This window comes from Rhipicephalus microplus, chromosome X (assembly GCF_043290135.1).
Source record: "Rhipicephalus microplus isolate Deutch F79 chromosome X, USDA_Rmic, whole genome shotgun sequence".
Lineage (NCBI taxonomy): Eukaryota > Metazoa > Arthropoda > Arachnida > Ixodida > Ixodidae > Rhipicephalus > Rhipicephalus microplus.
In genome coordinates, this window is record NC_134710.1 from 133,550,320 (window position 1) to 133,568,343 (window position 18,024).

An 18,024-nucleotide genomic window follows, 5' to 3' on the forward strand; every position below is an offset into this window, starting at 1 on the left:
TGCAAAGCAGCAAAACATTAACACCGTGAAAATTGAACGCATTGGTTACCTCGAATTGAAGGGCCGCCACACCGTCCTCTGCTGACCCACTGAATGCAGAAAGTCGACTCATCAGAAAAAACTACATTTTTCCATTCTTCTTCCTTCCAATGCTGGTGGTTCAAAGTGAAGTCGAGGCGTTGTTGGCGCTGTCGCTCAGACATAAAAAGCTTTTGCGCCGCGGCAAAATTGTTAATGCCGGCCTCCTTCAATCGTCGGCTCACTGTCCTTGTAGAAATATTCGGAGACAGCTCGTCCTAGATTTCCTTGGCGGACAAGAAAAGATCCTTGACAGCTGCGGCCACAATCAAAATGTCGGCCTCGTGCGTCGTGACTCTTGGCCGCCCAGACCGCTTGGCATCCACGAGTGTTCCATCTTCTCTAAAAGCACGTATAATCCTGGTGATCGCTGTCTTCGACCTTCCAGTTTTTTGGACAATATCCCACGGCGGTGGTCTAATGGCTAAGGTACTCTGCTGCTGACCCGCAGGTCGCGGAATCAAATCCCGGCTGCGGCGGCTGCATTTTCAATGGAGGCGAAAATGCTGTAGGCCCGTGTGCTCAGATTTGGGTGCATGTTAAAGAACCCCAGGTAGTCGAAATTCCCGGAGCCCTCCACTATGACGTCTCTCATAATCATTAGTAGTTTTGGGATGTTAAACCCCACATATCAATCACTCTCTGCGGGACACCCTCCACAAAAAGTCTGGCGATGTATCGCCAATCTTCAATGCAAACACGAGGCGCCATTTTAGTGGACGACAGACTTTTATCCAGCGCTTGATATTTCTACATGTTTAACAAGTATCGCAAGCCAATCAAAATCTTGAACGCATGACGGGCGAGTGAAGATAAGGGAATGGCGTGACAGCAGTATTCTAATAGAACCACTGAAAATCAGCTCATTGACTGCGTAGATAAATCTCTGGTCGCACGGCGCACTTCTGGCTGGCTTTTGATAAGTACAGTTTTTAATCGGTGTTTCACTGGAGATAGGTGTGCCATGCAATTTTTTATTGAGAAACATGTGTTCATAAATAGTAAATTTGCCAGCTTAAGGTGATAGGCCACTCAAAAACAAACATTTTTTTAAGGGCAGGCAGCATTGAAATAACTTTTTCCTCAAGACCAGCATGTCTTATTCAATTTACCCAGCTATTTACAGTGCAAAATATTGAATATATAAGTGAGTAATAAGTGAGTAATGGGTGGCTTTATTCAGTAAAGCTTTGAGATTTGTGTAACTAATGGCTGGAGCTATGCAGTGAACTAGAATAAATATTATGCAGTGAGTATCAAGGAAGTAATGCTAAAAAAACAAAAAATGGGGAAAAAGAGCCAAGTCCGACTGAACCTGTTGCAGAATTCAGCTGTTAACTGAAAAATATTTGATGGATTTCTTTTATTCTAGTTCACTGCACAGATATATATGTTGTAAATCATTGTGCAAAATTTCAGTTCAAAGTATACGCTGAGAGATACGTTATGAAAGTTTGCGTCGCAACATTTGGAGCAAATTGTTATTTTCAGAAAAACGTAAACAAAGATTTCCGAGCTTGTAAAAAGGGTCACAATCTTCGATTGCAGGCCTAAAATGCACCATATTCATAGCTGGGCCCTTCTGCGGAAGCATTATTGTCTTCTTTTGTTCAGGTGGCTGCTTGTCTTTTAATCCTGGCCTGTTTTGTCCCATCCGCTGACTTGCGTTTAGCATTCTGCATGTGCTGGTGATCCCTGGCGATGCAAGCTTTCGTCGTGTGGTACCCTGGTTCTATGCCAGCTTGCCTCAGGATATCTAGGGTGCTTACACTGCCATTATTAAAGTGTGCCACAGCACCATGCAAGGCAAACATTACTGTAGGCAAGCTTACGTAGACCTCTTTGGGTGCCCGCTGCCATATTAGACCATTGAAACACTCATTAGCATTTTGAGTCTTTCCATGAAGGCACTTCATTAGAAGTTCATCAGGGCACAGATCACTGTAGACAGTTTTAACTTTGTTGAGCACATCATTTGGAAGTCCTCCTTTGTGTACATATTTCCCTTGGCCGAGTGCTTCGACCCTTTGGTATCCGCACCAGCTTTTCGGTTCAAGTAGAGCTGCAATGAAAAAGACTGGCAAGGGTAGCCTTTTTCATTGCAGAAAGGTTTCCCACATTAGCCCTTATAGTGATGCCATAGTAGTTTTGCAAGCAGTAAATGAGGGCATCAGTGAGCTTTTCCTTACCACCGAGTCCACGCACTGTCTTCTTCAGTTTTCTGAGGCGGCAGCCTACACGCTTCTGGACATGCCCAATACATTCCAGTTTATGCACACTGTCCTTTCCATACATGTCTTTGACAGCGGCATAGCTCTTGGAATCACCATCCCCGTAGTACTGCAGGTACTTCAAATCTCATTTGCCTTTCGACCTTTCAAATATTCGGTATAGACCAACCGTCTCCATACTGCCAGCACTTCCTTTATGGTTTGCTTGACAGAAAGTGTGGTTTGCCTTCCATTGCTGGTACGAAGCACTATCTTACCTCAACTTGCTTTTGGTTTTACAAGACTTACACGAACTAGAAAAGGCCTCAACATCAATAACCTTTCCCGTGTCAACAGAAATCACAGACACACAACCGTTCAAAGATGAATGGCCATGCTTCTGCCACATGCCATCTTCTGAAACACCACACTCGGCACTCCCCACAACACGACGAACTTCCACAGCAGCATCAGTCATCGACTTCGACGCCACTTCTCCTGCCGCTGCAGAAAGCCGATATGACAATTTGTCGAAGGCGGAGTGACGTGGAGGAGCAGGCATGTTCATCACTTTGGAAAAAGTTTTTGCACCAGTGTGCCCTTTTCCTAACTGGCGCATCGCGTAAACCAGACGTAAATTGTTCTCATTGGCACGACCCATTTTTCTCGACGTATGAAATGGGCACTTGAACCCACAGTTGGTACACACGACCGCACAAGCCGAGCATATCCTATGGTGAGAGCGTTCCTCGAGCTTCAGTCTTGTGTTCATGCATTTGGAACATGTCAGCGATGAAAACACTGAAGAAAGAATACCAATGTCCATTATCCTATTCCCTTGGAGCGCAGAATTGTCTAGTGGAGCTTGGTATGCCTTGTTTATGTCCCCAAGCTTCTTCGCGGTCGCCAAAATACCGGCGTCTGTGTCAGTAGGCAGCCTCGTCTTCTGTGTTCTGCGCTTCCCCATGCTGGTCGTAATATGGTCCAGGTGGCCTAAGGATACAGCCCTAGTAGCGTTGACACGTGGAACAAATGCAGAACGAATCCTGACGTAGCCTGACTAAGGCAAACAACAAAAATTCTGACGAGCATCGTGCATCCCCCTTGTGGCTTTTGTTAGAGATTAACGATGACTTTTAAACACAAAGTTGTATTTAATGACATCATCCTAATATAACAGTCAAAATAAAATGCATAAAGTATTTTGAATAGCATTAATATAGACAAAACAACACTTGCTTTTGAAAGCGATTTTTCGAAACCGAAACCACAGTTGGAAAGGTGGTTTCGGTTTTGCTATAGGAGCATAGGGTATAGAGAACTTGCTGTAATTCGCTAACTAATGACACTAGGAAGATAATTTTTGTTGCAACATATATGTGAATGTTTGGGCGTGCAAGAAAAACAAAACACTAAAAATTTATTTCGCGAAAAAAAAAAAAGTGACTTTTGAAGGTGGCCTTTAAACACTTGATGCCGTATTGAATTGTCATTAAATACAGTGAAACTGTTACATTACATGCGGGGTCAGGCTCAGACACTGATCGGCAAGTATTCCGACAGGATACCAAACGATGCAAGTCTTCGGAACTATTAGCTGTAATCACGCTTCTTTGGAGTTTTCAATATCCTCTATAGATGTAAATCACAACGTGTTTCACATGGCTGCAGAAAGTTACGAAAACACGTGAGAGCAGTGATAAACTCAAAAAAGCTGAGTGACAGCTGAAAAAGAACAGTGTGTGTTTATGAATGAGTAGACGTTCCTTGCTGCTCTGTACTCTAAGTGTGAGCTCTTCGAACCACGATTAAACGGGGACGCTTGAGATTCGCGCCCAAGAATAGAACATGAGAACCTGATTGAGATTACATGGCATTGCCTTCTTTATAGTTAGCCTCAACGTGCCGTGAGGAAAAGAAAGCCTGTGAACACATTTTTGCCACGCAGAACGCGCTGATTTTTCGCCCACTACCAACGACGCTTACGTAGACACCGACACCGGGATTTCTGCGAAAGGAGCTTTTAAGACTAGTGCGTTAAACGAAAAGTTCTACTTCTCTGCGTTGTCTGTGAAACGAGCCACGTACACTTCAATGCCACCGTGCACCTGTTGAACTGAGCGCATCACAAAATGAAAAAAAAAAAGTGACGTCTAGCACGAAACGCTACTTGTAATCACTGGTACGCTGCAACAGAGTAAAAAGATATGAGTGCGAAATTGAAGGACACGCATGCGCACTCTCCACGTCAGATGGCGCAGCGATGCAGTTTTATCGGATTGCGGTCGTCGCTTGTACGTCCCGACTTTTGTCAACGGGTCTACAGTAATTGGTAATAGTATGTGGGTTTCACGACTACTCACTTGTAATGAATTTAGCAAAAGTGAAATTTTGTTGCCATTCAGCCTTTCAAAATGAAGTGCAGTGCTGCATGTGGTTGCATTTCGGTATTGTCATCCTTATTTTGCTCTGCATAATTCAAAAGCAATGTTTTCCGGTTTACTAGCTCCTGATTTTTCGAGGCATTTAATTGTGAACAGTGTTATGCGTACATGCGTCTGCATATAAGCCTGATTTCTTCTTGTATCACTTTGAGCAAGCTTTGTACTATTTGATATCACTTCAGCATTAAGAAAGAATGCTATATTCGCTACCCATTAAAAACTGTTGTGCGTATCCATCTGATCTCACCTTGTGAAATATTGCAGCACATGGCGTAAAAAGCATCAAAGTAAAACAGGCAGTGTCCTCATGAGATTTAGACTGTTTTTGAAACATCTGATGTTTGGTGCAAATGTAGTGTCCTTGTGTTTTCCAAAAGAATATGTGGCTAGAGGAAAGGGAGGACTACTCACTCACCCTTAACCTGGCACGGACCAAGTGGCTAGTGCTGCCCTCTCAGTAAATTAGGTTCTTCTGCCCTTTCATTCACGTGTAGATCCAAGGTTCTTTCAGGACTAGGGTAGCAATATGGGCTAGTTTATGTGTCATGCTTTTTATGGCACCGAGTACAAAGTGCAAGGACCAAAGGAACATACACACAGGTACAAAAAGTGGTCCTGACTTTAAATAAGTACATGAATGCTTAATCATGATGAATATTGAAGGAACAGTGACATCAAATTTCTAATTCTAGATGTGGCATTCATTCGATTGCTTGGTACCCACGAGTTTTTTGGTGAGGTATTAATCCCGTCCGTTACGTAGAAGTTATTCTATTTCGAGTGCAAAGAGCGTTCAAGGCTCATTGGCGCGTTCCCGGCCATGAGACATCGACATTATTTTGACATGTTCACGCCTCAGAAATCGAGTGGGCCACGCCTCAGAAATCGAGTGACGATGAGCGAGCAGCGTTGACGTTGACAATTTTATTGTCATCGCGGAGCCTATATGTTGTATCGCCTGGTGGTGACACCTGGCTGCTGAGCAATGACTTCACTTGCTTTTTTTCGTTTGCTTCGTGCAACGCGCTCATACGAATCGAGCGTTTTCTATGTGCCGCTTGGTCGACTTGTTGTAGAGTCGGGATCGCGAATGTGATAACTTGAAGCTACGGTCATCGCAAGCATGTAACACGCACGCAGGATTCGAATGCCTTAACAACTACCGTGGCCCAGGCGTATTTCTCCAGCTGCCTCATCGCTTCTCAATCCGGTGTCGATTTCAGAATCACTACTCAGAAAAGAATTGAACTGAAAATGATTTTGCCACGCCGCGATTCACCGCGATTCCATATTCCTCAGTGTTTTCATCGTCGCTTGCGGGCACTGATGAGGGCGACGACAGTGTGACTGGCAAAGACATGCCTATACATGTGCGCACCGTGCAGACGATATGTCAACTGAAGATCGCGTCACCATCTCTTGTGGCCATGTGATCAGATGGGACTGCGGGAGGTGGCCTCTTGGCAGCGCTTGCAGTGCTAAAAAATTGGCCCGAATCTACATGTTACTCTGTAAATGTCGTCGAAAGATGATACTCTTGCATCTAGAGAGAGTGAACAAAACGTTTGTTTGATGTTCTGCGCAAGAAAATTGGTTTGGCGGAGGTGAGCGTTTGGCGGAGGTGAACGAGCGCATCTAGGTACGTTAGACACAAGTGCCATCTGGCAGTTATCTTCGAAAACGAAGGCGTGCAGCCCGCGGAGAAAGATGCGCGCCAGTCTCGGAGGCGATAAGGTGTAGAACGCAAAGCGACGGGCAGGTGCCACCACCGTGACATCGTAGCAAAGCGTTGGAAACACCTTTTTGAGCATCGTGTTGCACTGTCAGCGCAGCGCGATTAAACGCTACATTCCTTAGAATTACTTGTGTGTGCCTCTTCTAGTATAAAGCCGGACATATAAAACATTGAAGCGTTGTTGTCGCACCTCAGATATGTGCAATAATTGCTTTTTAATTGACAATCACACAACTATGAACGCTAAACCTTGAGCAATATTGGTGGGCAATGCGGATGGGGTTAGCCGTATGAGGCAACCTTAGGACGGACAAACAGACAAATGTACAGACAGACAGACCAAAATTTTTTTGTTGAAGGTCCCCAAGAAAGACTATCGTCTTTGAAATTGGCGGGCTTTGCAGACGTTTTAAATTGGGTTTGATACTGGTCATACTGATCGATATAACATACCCTTTATGCATGAATTATGAAACCGTCGTGCAAAATAAAAAATTGTTTTCATTTTCCAGCTTTAAGTAGCAATCTTTAAATGATTCTGCAGTCAAGTTATCTGAAATTCAACTTTGATACATACTTTTGCGTATCTCACAAATTCTCCATATGCCACAGAACCGAGAACCTTGCAACAAAAAACGTACTTCAGAACTAGGTAACATGTTGTGTGCCTCCTCTTGAGTGTGCACACACCAAATAAAAAAAAATTATTGAAGATAGAACTTACGTCGCCAAGGCGAGAAAAAAAAAACGAAAGAGTGAGAGTTGTTGCACGCGTTTGGTGCTCTCTTCCATGAGCATCAAAACAATTGGTTCTAGCTTGAAGTACCTTGGACGAGACCGGGCTAGATTTTTCATGCTGAAAGCTACATGCCCCGTGAATACTTGGCAGCCGGCAATAAAGGTGGCACGCATTTCATGACTTACTTGCTCGAAGTTTTTTAGTATGTCGTGAATTCGCGACATCCTGCAGCAAAGGGTTAATTCGTCCCTCTGTTGCATTATTAGAATAGAATCATTACTAGGGGATCGATGACTATGTGTTGATGCAACAATTGCAACATGTGCATAGTTCGTGTCACTGCTCCTTTAATACATTCATTTGCACCCCTGTGGTTGCTTTAAGAATGCAGTAACAAGTGGGAAGAACGACTTCATTAGTTAGTTGCAAGCCATATGCAGAATTTTTCTATGCTGACAAGAATTATGTAGTCAATACAGGATATAAATAAGATGGAGGCTTTCTAAAAAAGCTGAAGACCAAAAAATTGTATGAGCTGTTATAGTGCTAGTAAAGAAACAAAACTATGCATCTTACCATTTTGAAAAGTTATTATTGATTTCATTTTTAAATCATTATAATATAAACATTGAGATTTTACTTAGTGGTATCACAATTTAATAGGAGTGCCATATGGGGGAGCTGTGGACTAATTTCAGCCACCAGGGTTTCTTTACGTGCTTCTAAATCTAAGTAGATGGGCATTTTTGCACTTTGCTTTCACAGAAATACAGCCGCTGTGGCCAAGAATCTGTTAAGCTTTCCATTTCTTCTGCGAAAACGAACATTCAGTGTATGCTATCGCTTTGTTTTTTCAGGTCGAATGGTGTCATGATTGCTTGTGGAAAGCTGGTGAATAGGGACCGTCCACATTTATCCCTTTTGTACAATGAATACATTGTGTACAACATCAACCAGGTGAAGTTGGTGTATCTTGTCAAAGTTAAATTTGTCGAGAATGATGCCAGAGAGTGAAAGTTTTGTGGCAAATTGGTTTTGATGCTGTTTAACTGTGATAAATCATATGGTAGTTTTGGGACGTTAAACCCCACAAATCAATCAACTGTGATAAATCCATCTACATTTGACTTAAGAGTGATGAATAATGCATATATTATAAAGAATATCCCTCATCATGTGGAAATATGTGCGTAGTGTGCCAGCCTTGTGACCACTCATTTTTTTAACACTGTTCTACGAAGATAGTAGAAAGTGGCTGTGTCTATTGCTTACCCTAGTATTTGTGATAGGTTGTTGTGTCTTCATCAAGCATTTCTTTTTGAGCCTGGCTACCACTCAGTTTTGTGAGCACTGTTCTGCGAAGATAGTACAAAGTGTGTTTATACTGCTTACCCTAGTATTTGTGATAAGTTGTGTGTTCATCAAGCATTTATTTTTGAGCGTGGGGACCACTCAGTTTTGTGCAAGGAGGATACAGAAAACTTTCTGGAGTGGAAGCCGCCTATGCGCCGCTACGGTCATGTGCGGCGTCCATGTTGCCAGTGGCAGAAAAGAGCCGAGCGCTGCAAATTTATGCTTTATCGCACTGCAGGTGAAGTGACTTGTGTGTTTATAAAGCAATGAAAACAAGTAATCCTGGTTGTAAATGTTTATTGCGACTTGTACGCAGCCAAGTGGCATGTAGAAAACTCAATCAAAGTGCATATGTATCAAATAGTGATGCCTAAAGCAAACACATCATCGAAAACATAGGTGCCTTACTGGTGGTTGAAAATTATTGCCCTTGTCAAAAGTGGTCCCACCTTACTTTTGACCGATTCTCGGTTTTTTTTCCTTCGTCATGTGTTGTATCCTCACTTTTACGTATTGTTAGGCGATTTGCCTGCCCAAACTGTAAACCTGATTATCAAGCGTATCAAAGTCTAGGACGTGCTGCTCTAGTTTATGGAACCAGTTTTTCTTGGAGGAAGCTCATAGAACTTTCAGGGTGAGGTGTTTTGCTCTTGACTTCACCGTTGTGATGGAATCACATTCAGCCTGTAGCCGCCTCAGTCCTCGACTTCTTTACAGAGGCTAATGACATCTCGCGACAGTGAAACAAGACCACCTCACCTCTTACATTTAATTAAAGGTGTCAGCTCGTCTGAGTGCATGGCTGCTATGCACTCTTCACAGGTAGTTGCAGTTCGACCTTTCGAACAATGAAGCCTGCTATGTATGGCACCACGAAACCGACAAAAACAGAAAAGCTTTCGGGCTAGTCAATGCGATGCATATTGTCGTGGTCATCGGGCTGCAGTACTGGGGCCTTGCGCATGTCAGTGAGATTGCTTCTTGGATCTACCATGGCTACAAGAGTCGTTGCATTCAATACGGAGAGAACATCTTGGGAGCAGTGTCCAGAACTTGAAGACGTGACTTCCGTCTGAACCAATAGACGCTTGTATTCAGCCATAAACTGCGAAGCTGTTGGGTTGTTGTTATGGCTGCCTCATCCACGTATTGATTCAAAGAAGTTTTCGGCAAAGTCTTGACCGATTTTGTGTGTCAGTAAGTATTTCAGCTGACCCTGGCTGACAAGTCTGTCAAACATTCTTTCCGTGCTTGCCATGCATATCCAAAAACCAATGAATCCGTTTTCTTTTTTTTTTTTCAGTCCTTCTGTCACTGCCGAATCTCTCAGCCCGTTTATATACGCTCGAGTCTCCGAAAAAAAAAAAAACGACTTCCAGAATGCTTCGTTCCCCTGCCGAAGGGGTGCTTTGTACGACCTTGCCAGCGGGTTCCTGGAGTTTAAGATATCAAATAAGCGATCAAAAGTTCTAATAAACGTAGATCTTGTGCTGGCACCCTTGAATTGCAGCAGCTTTAGCTTTTGTTCGCAGAAGTCCAAAGCGTCGGCAACTGAGGCACTCGATCAGTTGTACAGCATATCATACCTTCATTTTCTTGCTTTTACCATTGGACGTGGACTTTTGTAAGTTTGTTTCCGAGCCACAACCCTTCTTCACGTTGAAGTGCCTTGAATGCCACTTCATAACCCCATTTCACATGCTTCCCTTCAATGGCGAAGAGGTGGTCAAAGCACTCTGGCGCGAAGTGCACAGAGCGAAGTGATCTCAGTCTTTCGCATTCTACTTCTCACAGCGAACGACCTACTCCCAGAGGCTCCGTGTTACGGGATCTTTAGGAAACCTGTAAAACAAATCCGGACTGTTATGTTTTGCGCGCTTAGATCACGTCAGCTATAGCTACCTTTAGTAACAAGCGCGGAATGGCTATGTCGAAGACGTTTCGGTGTACGTACAGGTGGAATGTGAGGCGACAACATTTTTTCAACCTGTTGGCACATCCGTAAATGACGCAAGAGACAACCATTGTAAACCATTTGTCTTTACATGCCGACAAGGTGAAACAAGAACGAACGAAATCAGCAGCTCGTGATGGCGCTGAGCACGCTTTTGCCACTGGCAAGATGGCGCGGCTGGCTTCACTCGCACAGCGCCCCTTCCACTCCAGCAAGTTTTATGTATCCTCCTTGGTTTTGTGAACACTGTTCTGCGGAGATGGTAGAAAGTGCATTTATACTGCTTACCCTAGTATTTGTGATAAATTGTTGTGTGTTCATGAAGCATTTGTTGTTGAGCCTTGCAATCACTCAATTTTCTGAACACTGTTCTACGAACATAGTAGAAAGAGTCTGTGTCTACTGCTTACCCTAATATTTGTGATAAATTGTTGTGTGTTCATCAAGCATTTTTATAAATGAAGCCTGCAAATAAGTATTGCTCATAATTTCATATGTTCACCCTGAAGTGTCACTCGTTGTGATTCCATGTTGTTTCAGTACTAGTCTTTGAATAAAAAGTGACCTGTGCAATACTTGTATAAAACAGGGCCTTGTGTGGTGGTGCAGTCTGCTGTGAAAATCTGGAAATTGACTTTCAATGCATATTAGTCCGTAACTCTATCAGTGGATGGCAGTCAGGATCACTTGCTGCCTTTATCACTCAGCTCTGCCGTTTGCACAATGATTTATGTTTGCATTTTTACTAAATAAGTGTTTTGGTTTTACAGGGATGCAACAGCTGGGCCAATTGTACTAATTTGATACAATTTCCGATTGTTGTGCCGAGCTGCACCTAAACCGTGAAATTTGCTTAAATTGCACCACGCTGTGCCAAAAATGCTAAGCCAGCCTCATGTTTTATCAGGTGCACTGATTTCGGCAACAAATGCAGGCCATGTCGGCCACCTGCAGTTTGCGCTGTCAGTAAGAACCATAGTTTTTCCTTCCTCCATGGTCAAAGTGCACAGACCCTATTATGCCTAGAATATTCTAGGCACCTGCCCTACGCTCACGAGAAGCGCTCTACCAGATAAAGTAACAACCCTGCACGCCCATCAGTTCGAAGACCGCAGCTGATACTACAGTGTCTAGAAATATTTCTAGGCACTATACTGATACCTATTGGAGGGACGACAAAACTTCAAGACAGAAATGCGTTGCTGTAGCCACTAGCGCTTCGCGAGAAATACCAAGCCTGAACAGCTATGCTTGTGAAGAACTAAAGTTCGAAGCATATTCTGCGTTTTTCTCGTGCCGCGAACGCCGGCGACCACGTCGATTGGCTTAGCAGTGGCACTTTTTTTTTATGTTGCGTCGTCCCGCCCAAGGTCCTGGCGATAGATATCCGGTAGTGTTGCCAGACAAACGGGCGTGCACCATGGTTACTTTACCTGGTTGAGGGCGCCTTGCAAGTGAGCCGAAGTGGCACCTAAACCAACAGTGGAAAAAGGGGGGAAGGAGTGGGGGGTGTAGCGGTTGAAAACATCTTGTCCTTAGTTCTAACCGTAGTGCAGAGAATGCTGGTTAAGTCACCTTTGCCGCAGTACACCAGTTACCTGCAGAAAAGCGTATTGGGATTTGGAAGGGGCTATTAGTGCGAGTCACGGGACATTGCACATTTTGTTCAGTTACTGATGCATTTGTATGCTGCATAATTCTGAGTACCAGTATAAATGCTGAGGTCTAAATAAGTTACTGGCAATTATTTGGAGCAGTGTGTGACATTTCTGCTTCCCTAAAAAAACAAACTAAATTGTTGGCCAGTTTGTTTTTCCGCCACCCATACTGCTCGGTATTGTCACGCGCTAGGAGCTCAAAGAAACGTACAAGTAGACGCGACTGTCAAAATCTCAGACACGAAGGAGGACATCTCCACTGGCACCGGTTGCTCGTCTTCGTCTTCTTCGTTCTCCTGGCACAGAACTGGCTTACTGTTCACTGGCACAGAACACCAGGTGGCATTACTCCTTTTCCGAAGAGAGCATCGACCCGATGCTCAAACAAAAGTGTGCACAGCAGTGGGTCGAAGTAGGCAACATAAACAAACATTGAACAAACTAGCACACGAGAGAAAGTGCGTCCTGGGCCCGGCAATCGGAAATAAACGGTATTCACTGTTCACATGAAAAGTTCACTGGCACACGAAGAAAATTCGCATCACCGTGTAAAATATGGTTTTAGGCGGACAACATGTACAGTCTCTGGGCGTGGTAACCTGCGCTGGTATGATGGTGAGCCTCCATCTGGAACCACTTTGTAGTTCACGTCGCTCACACGTCTGAGTACTTTGTAAGGTCCAAAGTACTTCCTCAAGAGTTTCTCACTGAGACCTCGCCGCCTAATGGGTGTCCAAACCCAAACTTGGTCACCAGGTTCATAATAAACTTCTCGATGATGGATGTTGTACCGCCGTGCATCTGCACACTATTGAGTTCTGATGTTCACACGGGCCAGTTGACGTGCTTCGTCAGCGCGCTGAATCTACTCATTGATGTCGGGGGCTAATTGGTCGAGCTTGTCGATGTCCTCATACGGAATCATGGCGTTTAGCATAGTTCTGACATCTCGACCATAAACAAGCCGAAATGGTGTGAAGCGTGTAGTTTCCTGCGTTGTAGTCTTCTACGCAAAGGTTACGTACGGCAGGATGTCGTCCCACGTTTTGTGCTGCACATCCACGTACATAGATATCATGTCGGCTAGCGTTTTGTTTAGCCTTTCTGTTAAACCATTAATTACTCTGAGGGTGATATGCAGTGGTCTTTCGATGGGTTGTGTAACTCAGCCTGAAGATATCATCTAAGAGTTTCGCTGTGAATGATGTCCCTAGGTCAGTGATGACATATGACGGGGCGCCATGTCGTAGCAAAATTTGATGCATAAAAAAGCTGGCAACTTCGGATGCGGTTCCTCGTGACAATGCCTTCGTCTCAGCATAACACGTCAAGTAATCGGTTGCTATAATAATCAATTTGTTTCCCGAAGAAGACAAAGGAAACGGGCCTAGGAGGTCCATTCCCACTTGATCAAACGGTGTACGTGGTAGATCGATCGGTTGTAGATGGCCTGCAGGCCTTAAGGGCGGTGTCTTGTGACGCTGGCATTCACGGCATCCCTTCACGTAGCGTTTGACATGGGCAGACATTTTAGGCCAGTAGTAGAGTTGTCGCACCCGGTCCATAGTTCTCAAGTAGCCCATATGGCCGGATGTGTGCTCGTCGTGGCAAGCTAATAAGACATCATCGTGGGCGAGGGCTTCAGGCACGACGAGAAGATAAGACCAGTCATTAGCACCGGTGTTTCTTTTGTATAAGACGCCATTTCGTAGGCAAAATGATGGCAACATTTGCGACATCGGACGAGGAATGGGCACGGTGCCACCTTCTAAGTGATCTGTAATCATTCTTAGATCGGTGTCATTTCATTGATGAGACATCAGATCCGGCCCGCTGAGAGTTGCCACGAAGGTGCCGTCGTCTTCTGCGCTTGTACTGGCTGATTGAAGAGGTGCTCATGACAGCATGTCGATATCTTCGTGCTTTTTGCCTGACTTGTACACGATGGTGACATCAAATTCCTGTAGGCGCAGACTCCATCGTGCTAATTTTCCTGAAGGGTCTCGTAGATTGGTCAACCAGCACAAAGCATGATGATCAGTCACCACTTTGAATGGTCTTCCATAGAGATATGGCCTAAACTTTGTAATTGCCCAAATGACCGTGAGGCATTCTTTCTCTGATGTGGAATAGTTAGATTCTGCGCAAGATGCGTGCGACTTGCGTAGGCTATTACCCGTTCCATGCCGTCTTGTCTTTGTACCAAAATAGCTCCAAGACCAATATTGCTGGCATCAGTGCGTACTACTGTGTCAGCATCTTCATCGAAGTGTCCGAGCACGGGAGGGGAAGAGAGCCGGTGCTGTAGTTCTGCAAAGGCTGTCTGCTGTTCGTCAGCCCAGACAAATGGTGTGTCATCACGCGTGAGACCTAATAGTGGCTCCGCAATGTTGGAGAAATTTTGAATAAAGCGCCGGTAATACGCGCACAGACTCAAAAATCGTCGAAGACTTTTCTTGTCAGTTGGAGCTGTAAAAGCGGCGATGGCAGCAGTCTTGTCAAGATCAGGCCAAACACCGACTGCACTCACGACGTCACCAAGAAACTTTAATTCTTCGTAGCCGAAACGACATTTCTCAGGCTTGAGTGTGAGATCGGCCGATCTAATGGCTTCGAGCACATTCCGAAGGCGACGAAGATGCTTGTCAAACGTTTCTGAGAACACAACAACATCATCGAGGTAGACAAGACAACTTTTCCACTTGAGGTATGCCAGAACGGTGTCCATCATTCGCTAGAATGTGGCTGGAGCAGAACAGAGGTCGAAAGGGAGCACTTCGAATTCATAAAGACCATCCGGAGTTAAAAAAGCGGTCTTTTCCCGGTCACGTTCGTCGACCTTTATTTGCTAATAACCACTCTTCAAGTCGATAGACGAAAAATACTTCCCGCGCCGCAGCCTGTCCAGAGAATCATCGACTCTGGGCAACGAATACACGTCTTCCTTTGTGACATTGTTCAACTTCCTGTAGTCTACACAAAAGCGAAGCGTGCCATTTTTCTTTTTCACAAGAACGACCGAGAATGACCAAGAGCTGCTTGAAGGCTGTATCACGCCATCCTGAAGCATTTCCTTAACCTGCATTTGAATCGCGTGCCAGTTTGTTGGCGAAACACGATAAGGCTGCTGCCGTATGGGATGCGACTCATCATAGGTGATAATACGGTGTTTCGGTATTGGTGTTTGACGTATCTTCGAAGAACGTGCAAAGCATGTGTGGAATTCCAGCAACAGCTCGCTCAAATGCTGCTTTTTCGCTTCAGAAAGCGTTAGATTGATGTCAACGCTGCGGAAAGGCGCTTCAGCAGTGTCGACGGCCTCTGAAGCAAAACTCGGTGACATTGGCAACTGAGTCAGCGTGGGTGATGACAGTTCCTGGAAAAAAGTGCCGGTGCTCGTAGCTGAAGTTTGTGACAAAAACGTCGCAGTGATCATAACGAAGGTCAACAAGGCTTCTCGCTACGCAGACACCCTGAGACAACAAAAGCGAGTGATTGCTTTCCACGACTGCTCCACCGTGCATCACTCCGTCCCACGCCACTTGAACCACAACAGTTGCACGGGGTGGTATTGTGGCAGCGTCGTCGATGACGCGGAGAGACACTTGGGAGTGGCTGGGGTCCGCGTAAGCTGTTGTGGTGTTTGTGGTCACGAAAGTGACTAAACATTGTCGTCGAATGTCAATTATAGCACCATGCTCTTTGAGAAAATCCATGCCAATGATCAGGTCTCGAGAATACTGCCGGAAAACACTCAAACTGGCAACAAACGTACAACCGCAGACTTGCAATCTTGCCGTGCACATATCGAGGGGCGTGACGATATCCTGCCAGCTGTACGAATTGGCGTTCGGTTCCAAGGCGTTGTTACTTTCTTCAAAAGGGTGGCCAGTTTTTCGCTAATTATGGAATAGTCCGCACCAGTGTCCACTAAAGCGCTGACTTCGCGACCATCTAGCAGAACAGGAATATCTAAGGAAACTCTTCCACAATCAGCCAGTGATGTCGTTGTCGATGTATCGTCGGTATCTTCAGTCGGCATAGATAGGGGGCTTTGAGCATGACCAGTCTGAGCGGCCTTGTCCCTGAAGGTCGCTGTGGCTAGTTTTTCCGACGTGGGCTAGATTACCGGCCCTGCACCACGCCCGAATAGGTGCGATGATTCGGCGAGAACCGCCGCAGTGATAGAGAACGTGAGTGGTGCCGAGGTGTCGATCCGCGCTGCTGGGCAACGTAGTCCGCAATTTCCAGAGGCCGCTGGCCGAACCTAGGAGGTGGAGAGTTGGCCGAAAAATTACGAAGTCCCAGCTCTCGATAAGTGCACTGTAGGTAGATGTGGCCAGGTTCGCCACAGTGATAGCAAAGAGGACGTCGATCGGGGGCCCGCCACACGTCTGATTTTCGCGGAATCGGTCGGCGGTCGCTGAGGTACGGGCCCGCTTGGACTACCTGAAGCATGGCTGGAGCCATGGTATGAAGCGGAGTGAAATGTGGTGTAGGTTGGCGCAAAGTTTAGTCTGCCGGAAGCATTGCAGGGGCTGGGATGGGAAGCGGAGCCAAAGGTGGTGCTGGCTGGAGCAGAGTTTGCGCATACGACATGCGAGGGAAGTCATTTAGGGGCCGCGGCTTTGTCTGACAGACGGTGGACGGTTCTCGTAGTGCCTGCTGAACTTCATCTCGGACGATGCCGGACAAAGAACTGACAGTGGGCGCCGAAGGTACAGATAACTTCTGCAGTTTTTCGCGGATTACAGAGCGTATGAGTTCTCGGAAGAAGTCGACGTGGCCCCCAAGATTGCCCATGTAGTCCGTAGCAGAGGCAAAGTTCAATTGTCGCTTGTAGGTGTGGGTCCGTTGCCGAAGCGTGCTTTCAATTAGGACGGCTTCAGCAAGAAACTCTGATGTAGTCTTGGGTGGGCTGCGTACAAGACCACCGATCTGCTCCTTCACTCCACGCATCAGGTATCGCACCTTCCTCTCTTCCGGCATGTGAGGGTTGGCTCGTCGAAAAAGACGCGTCATGTCCTCAACATACATTGTGACGCCTTCGTTTGGCATTTGCATACGACACTGGAGTTCACACTCAGCTCGCTCTCGGGACTTGCATACGTTTCGAGAAGCCGGCGTTTGAAGTCCACCCATGACGTGAACACACCTGCCCGGTTTTCGTACCAAACACACGCCCCGTCATTCAAACTGAAGTAGACATGTCGGAGCTTGTCTGTGTCATTCCATATGTTATGAGCGGCAACGAAGTCATAGTGGACTAGCCAATCCTCAACATCTTCATGGACGGCACCATGAAAGGGATTCGGCGTTTGTGGTTTGAACAGTGTATAGTGCATAGGCGTTGCGCCTTCCATACTTGCTGGGTTGGAGCCGCTTGGAACGGCGCTGCCTGGGATAGTTGGGGTCGTCATCCTCTCTGGGAGAAGTCCGAACTCGGGGTCCAGTCCACGCATCTTTCGGCTAGCACTGTGAACAGGCGTAACCACGGGTACAGCGCTGCAGCTTCTTGTACTGGGAGGGGTTCGGTGCATAGGGTACCCCGGCACCTCCACCAGTTGTCACGCGCTAGGAGCTCAAAGAAACGTACAAGGAGACGCGACTGTTAAAATCTCAGACACGAAGAAGGACGTCTCCACTGGCACGGGTTGCTCGTCTTCGTATTCTTCGTTCTCCTGGCACAGAACTGGCTTACTGTTCACTGGCACAGAACACCAGGTGGCAGTATTATGAATCTCCCAAATTTAAAAGTCGCGAGTTTGGCAGATTCATATTTAAATTCGCAGAGTTCGTCAAATGATTTGACAAGCACAGCAAATTCTGATATGGACTTAATCATGGTTTGCT

At 45.7% G+C, this 18,024-nt stretch overlaps 1 protein-coding gene across 5 annotated transcripts in view; it reads left to right on the forward strand.

The window, feature by feature from the left end:
- Nucleotides 1-11,099, forward strand: part of LOC119185769 (poly [ADP-ribose] polymerase 2) — a 98,283-nt gene extending 87,184 nt beyond the window's left edge. For all 5 annotated transcript variants that reach the window (XM_075877747.1, XM_075877749.1, XM_075877751.1 and 2 more), the window contains one exon: nucleotides 8,064-11,099. In XM_075877747.1, the coding sequence (XP_075733862.1) occupies nucleotides 8,064-8,220 (157 nt within the window). In that variant the 3' untranslated portion in view covers nucleotides 8,221-11,099. The remainder of the gene's footprint in view (nucleotides 1-8,063) is intronic.
- The last annotated feature ends 6,925 nt before the right edge of the window (nucleotides 11,100-18,024 follow it).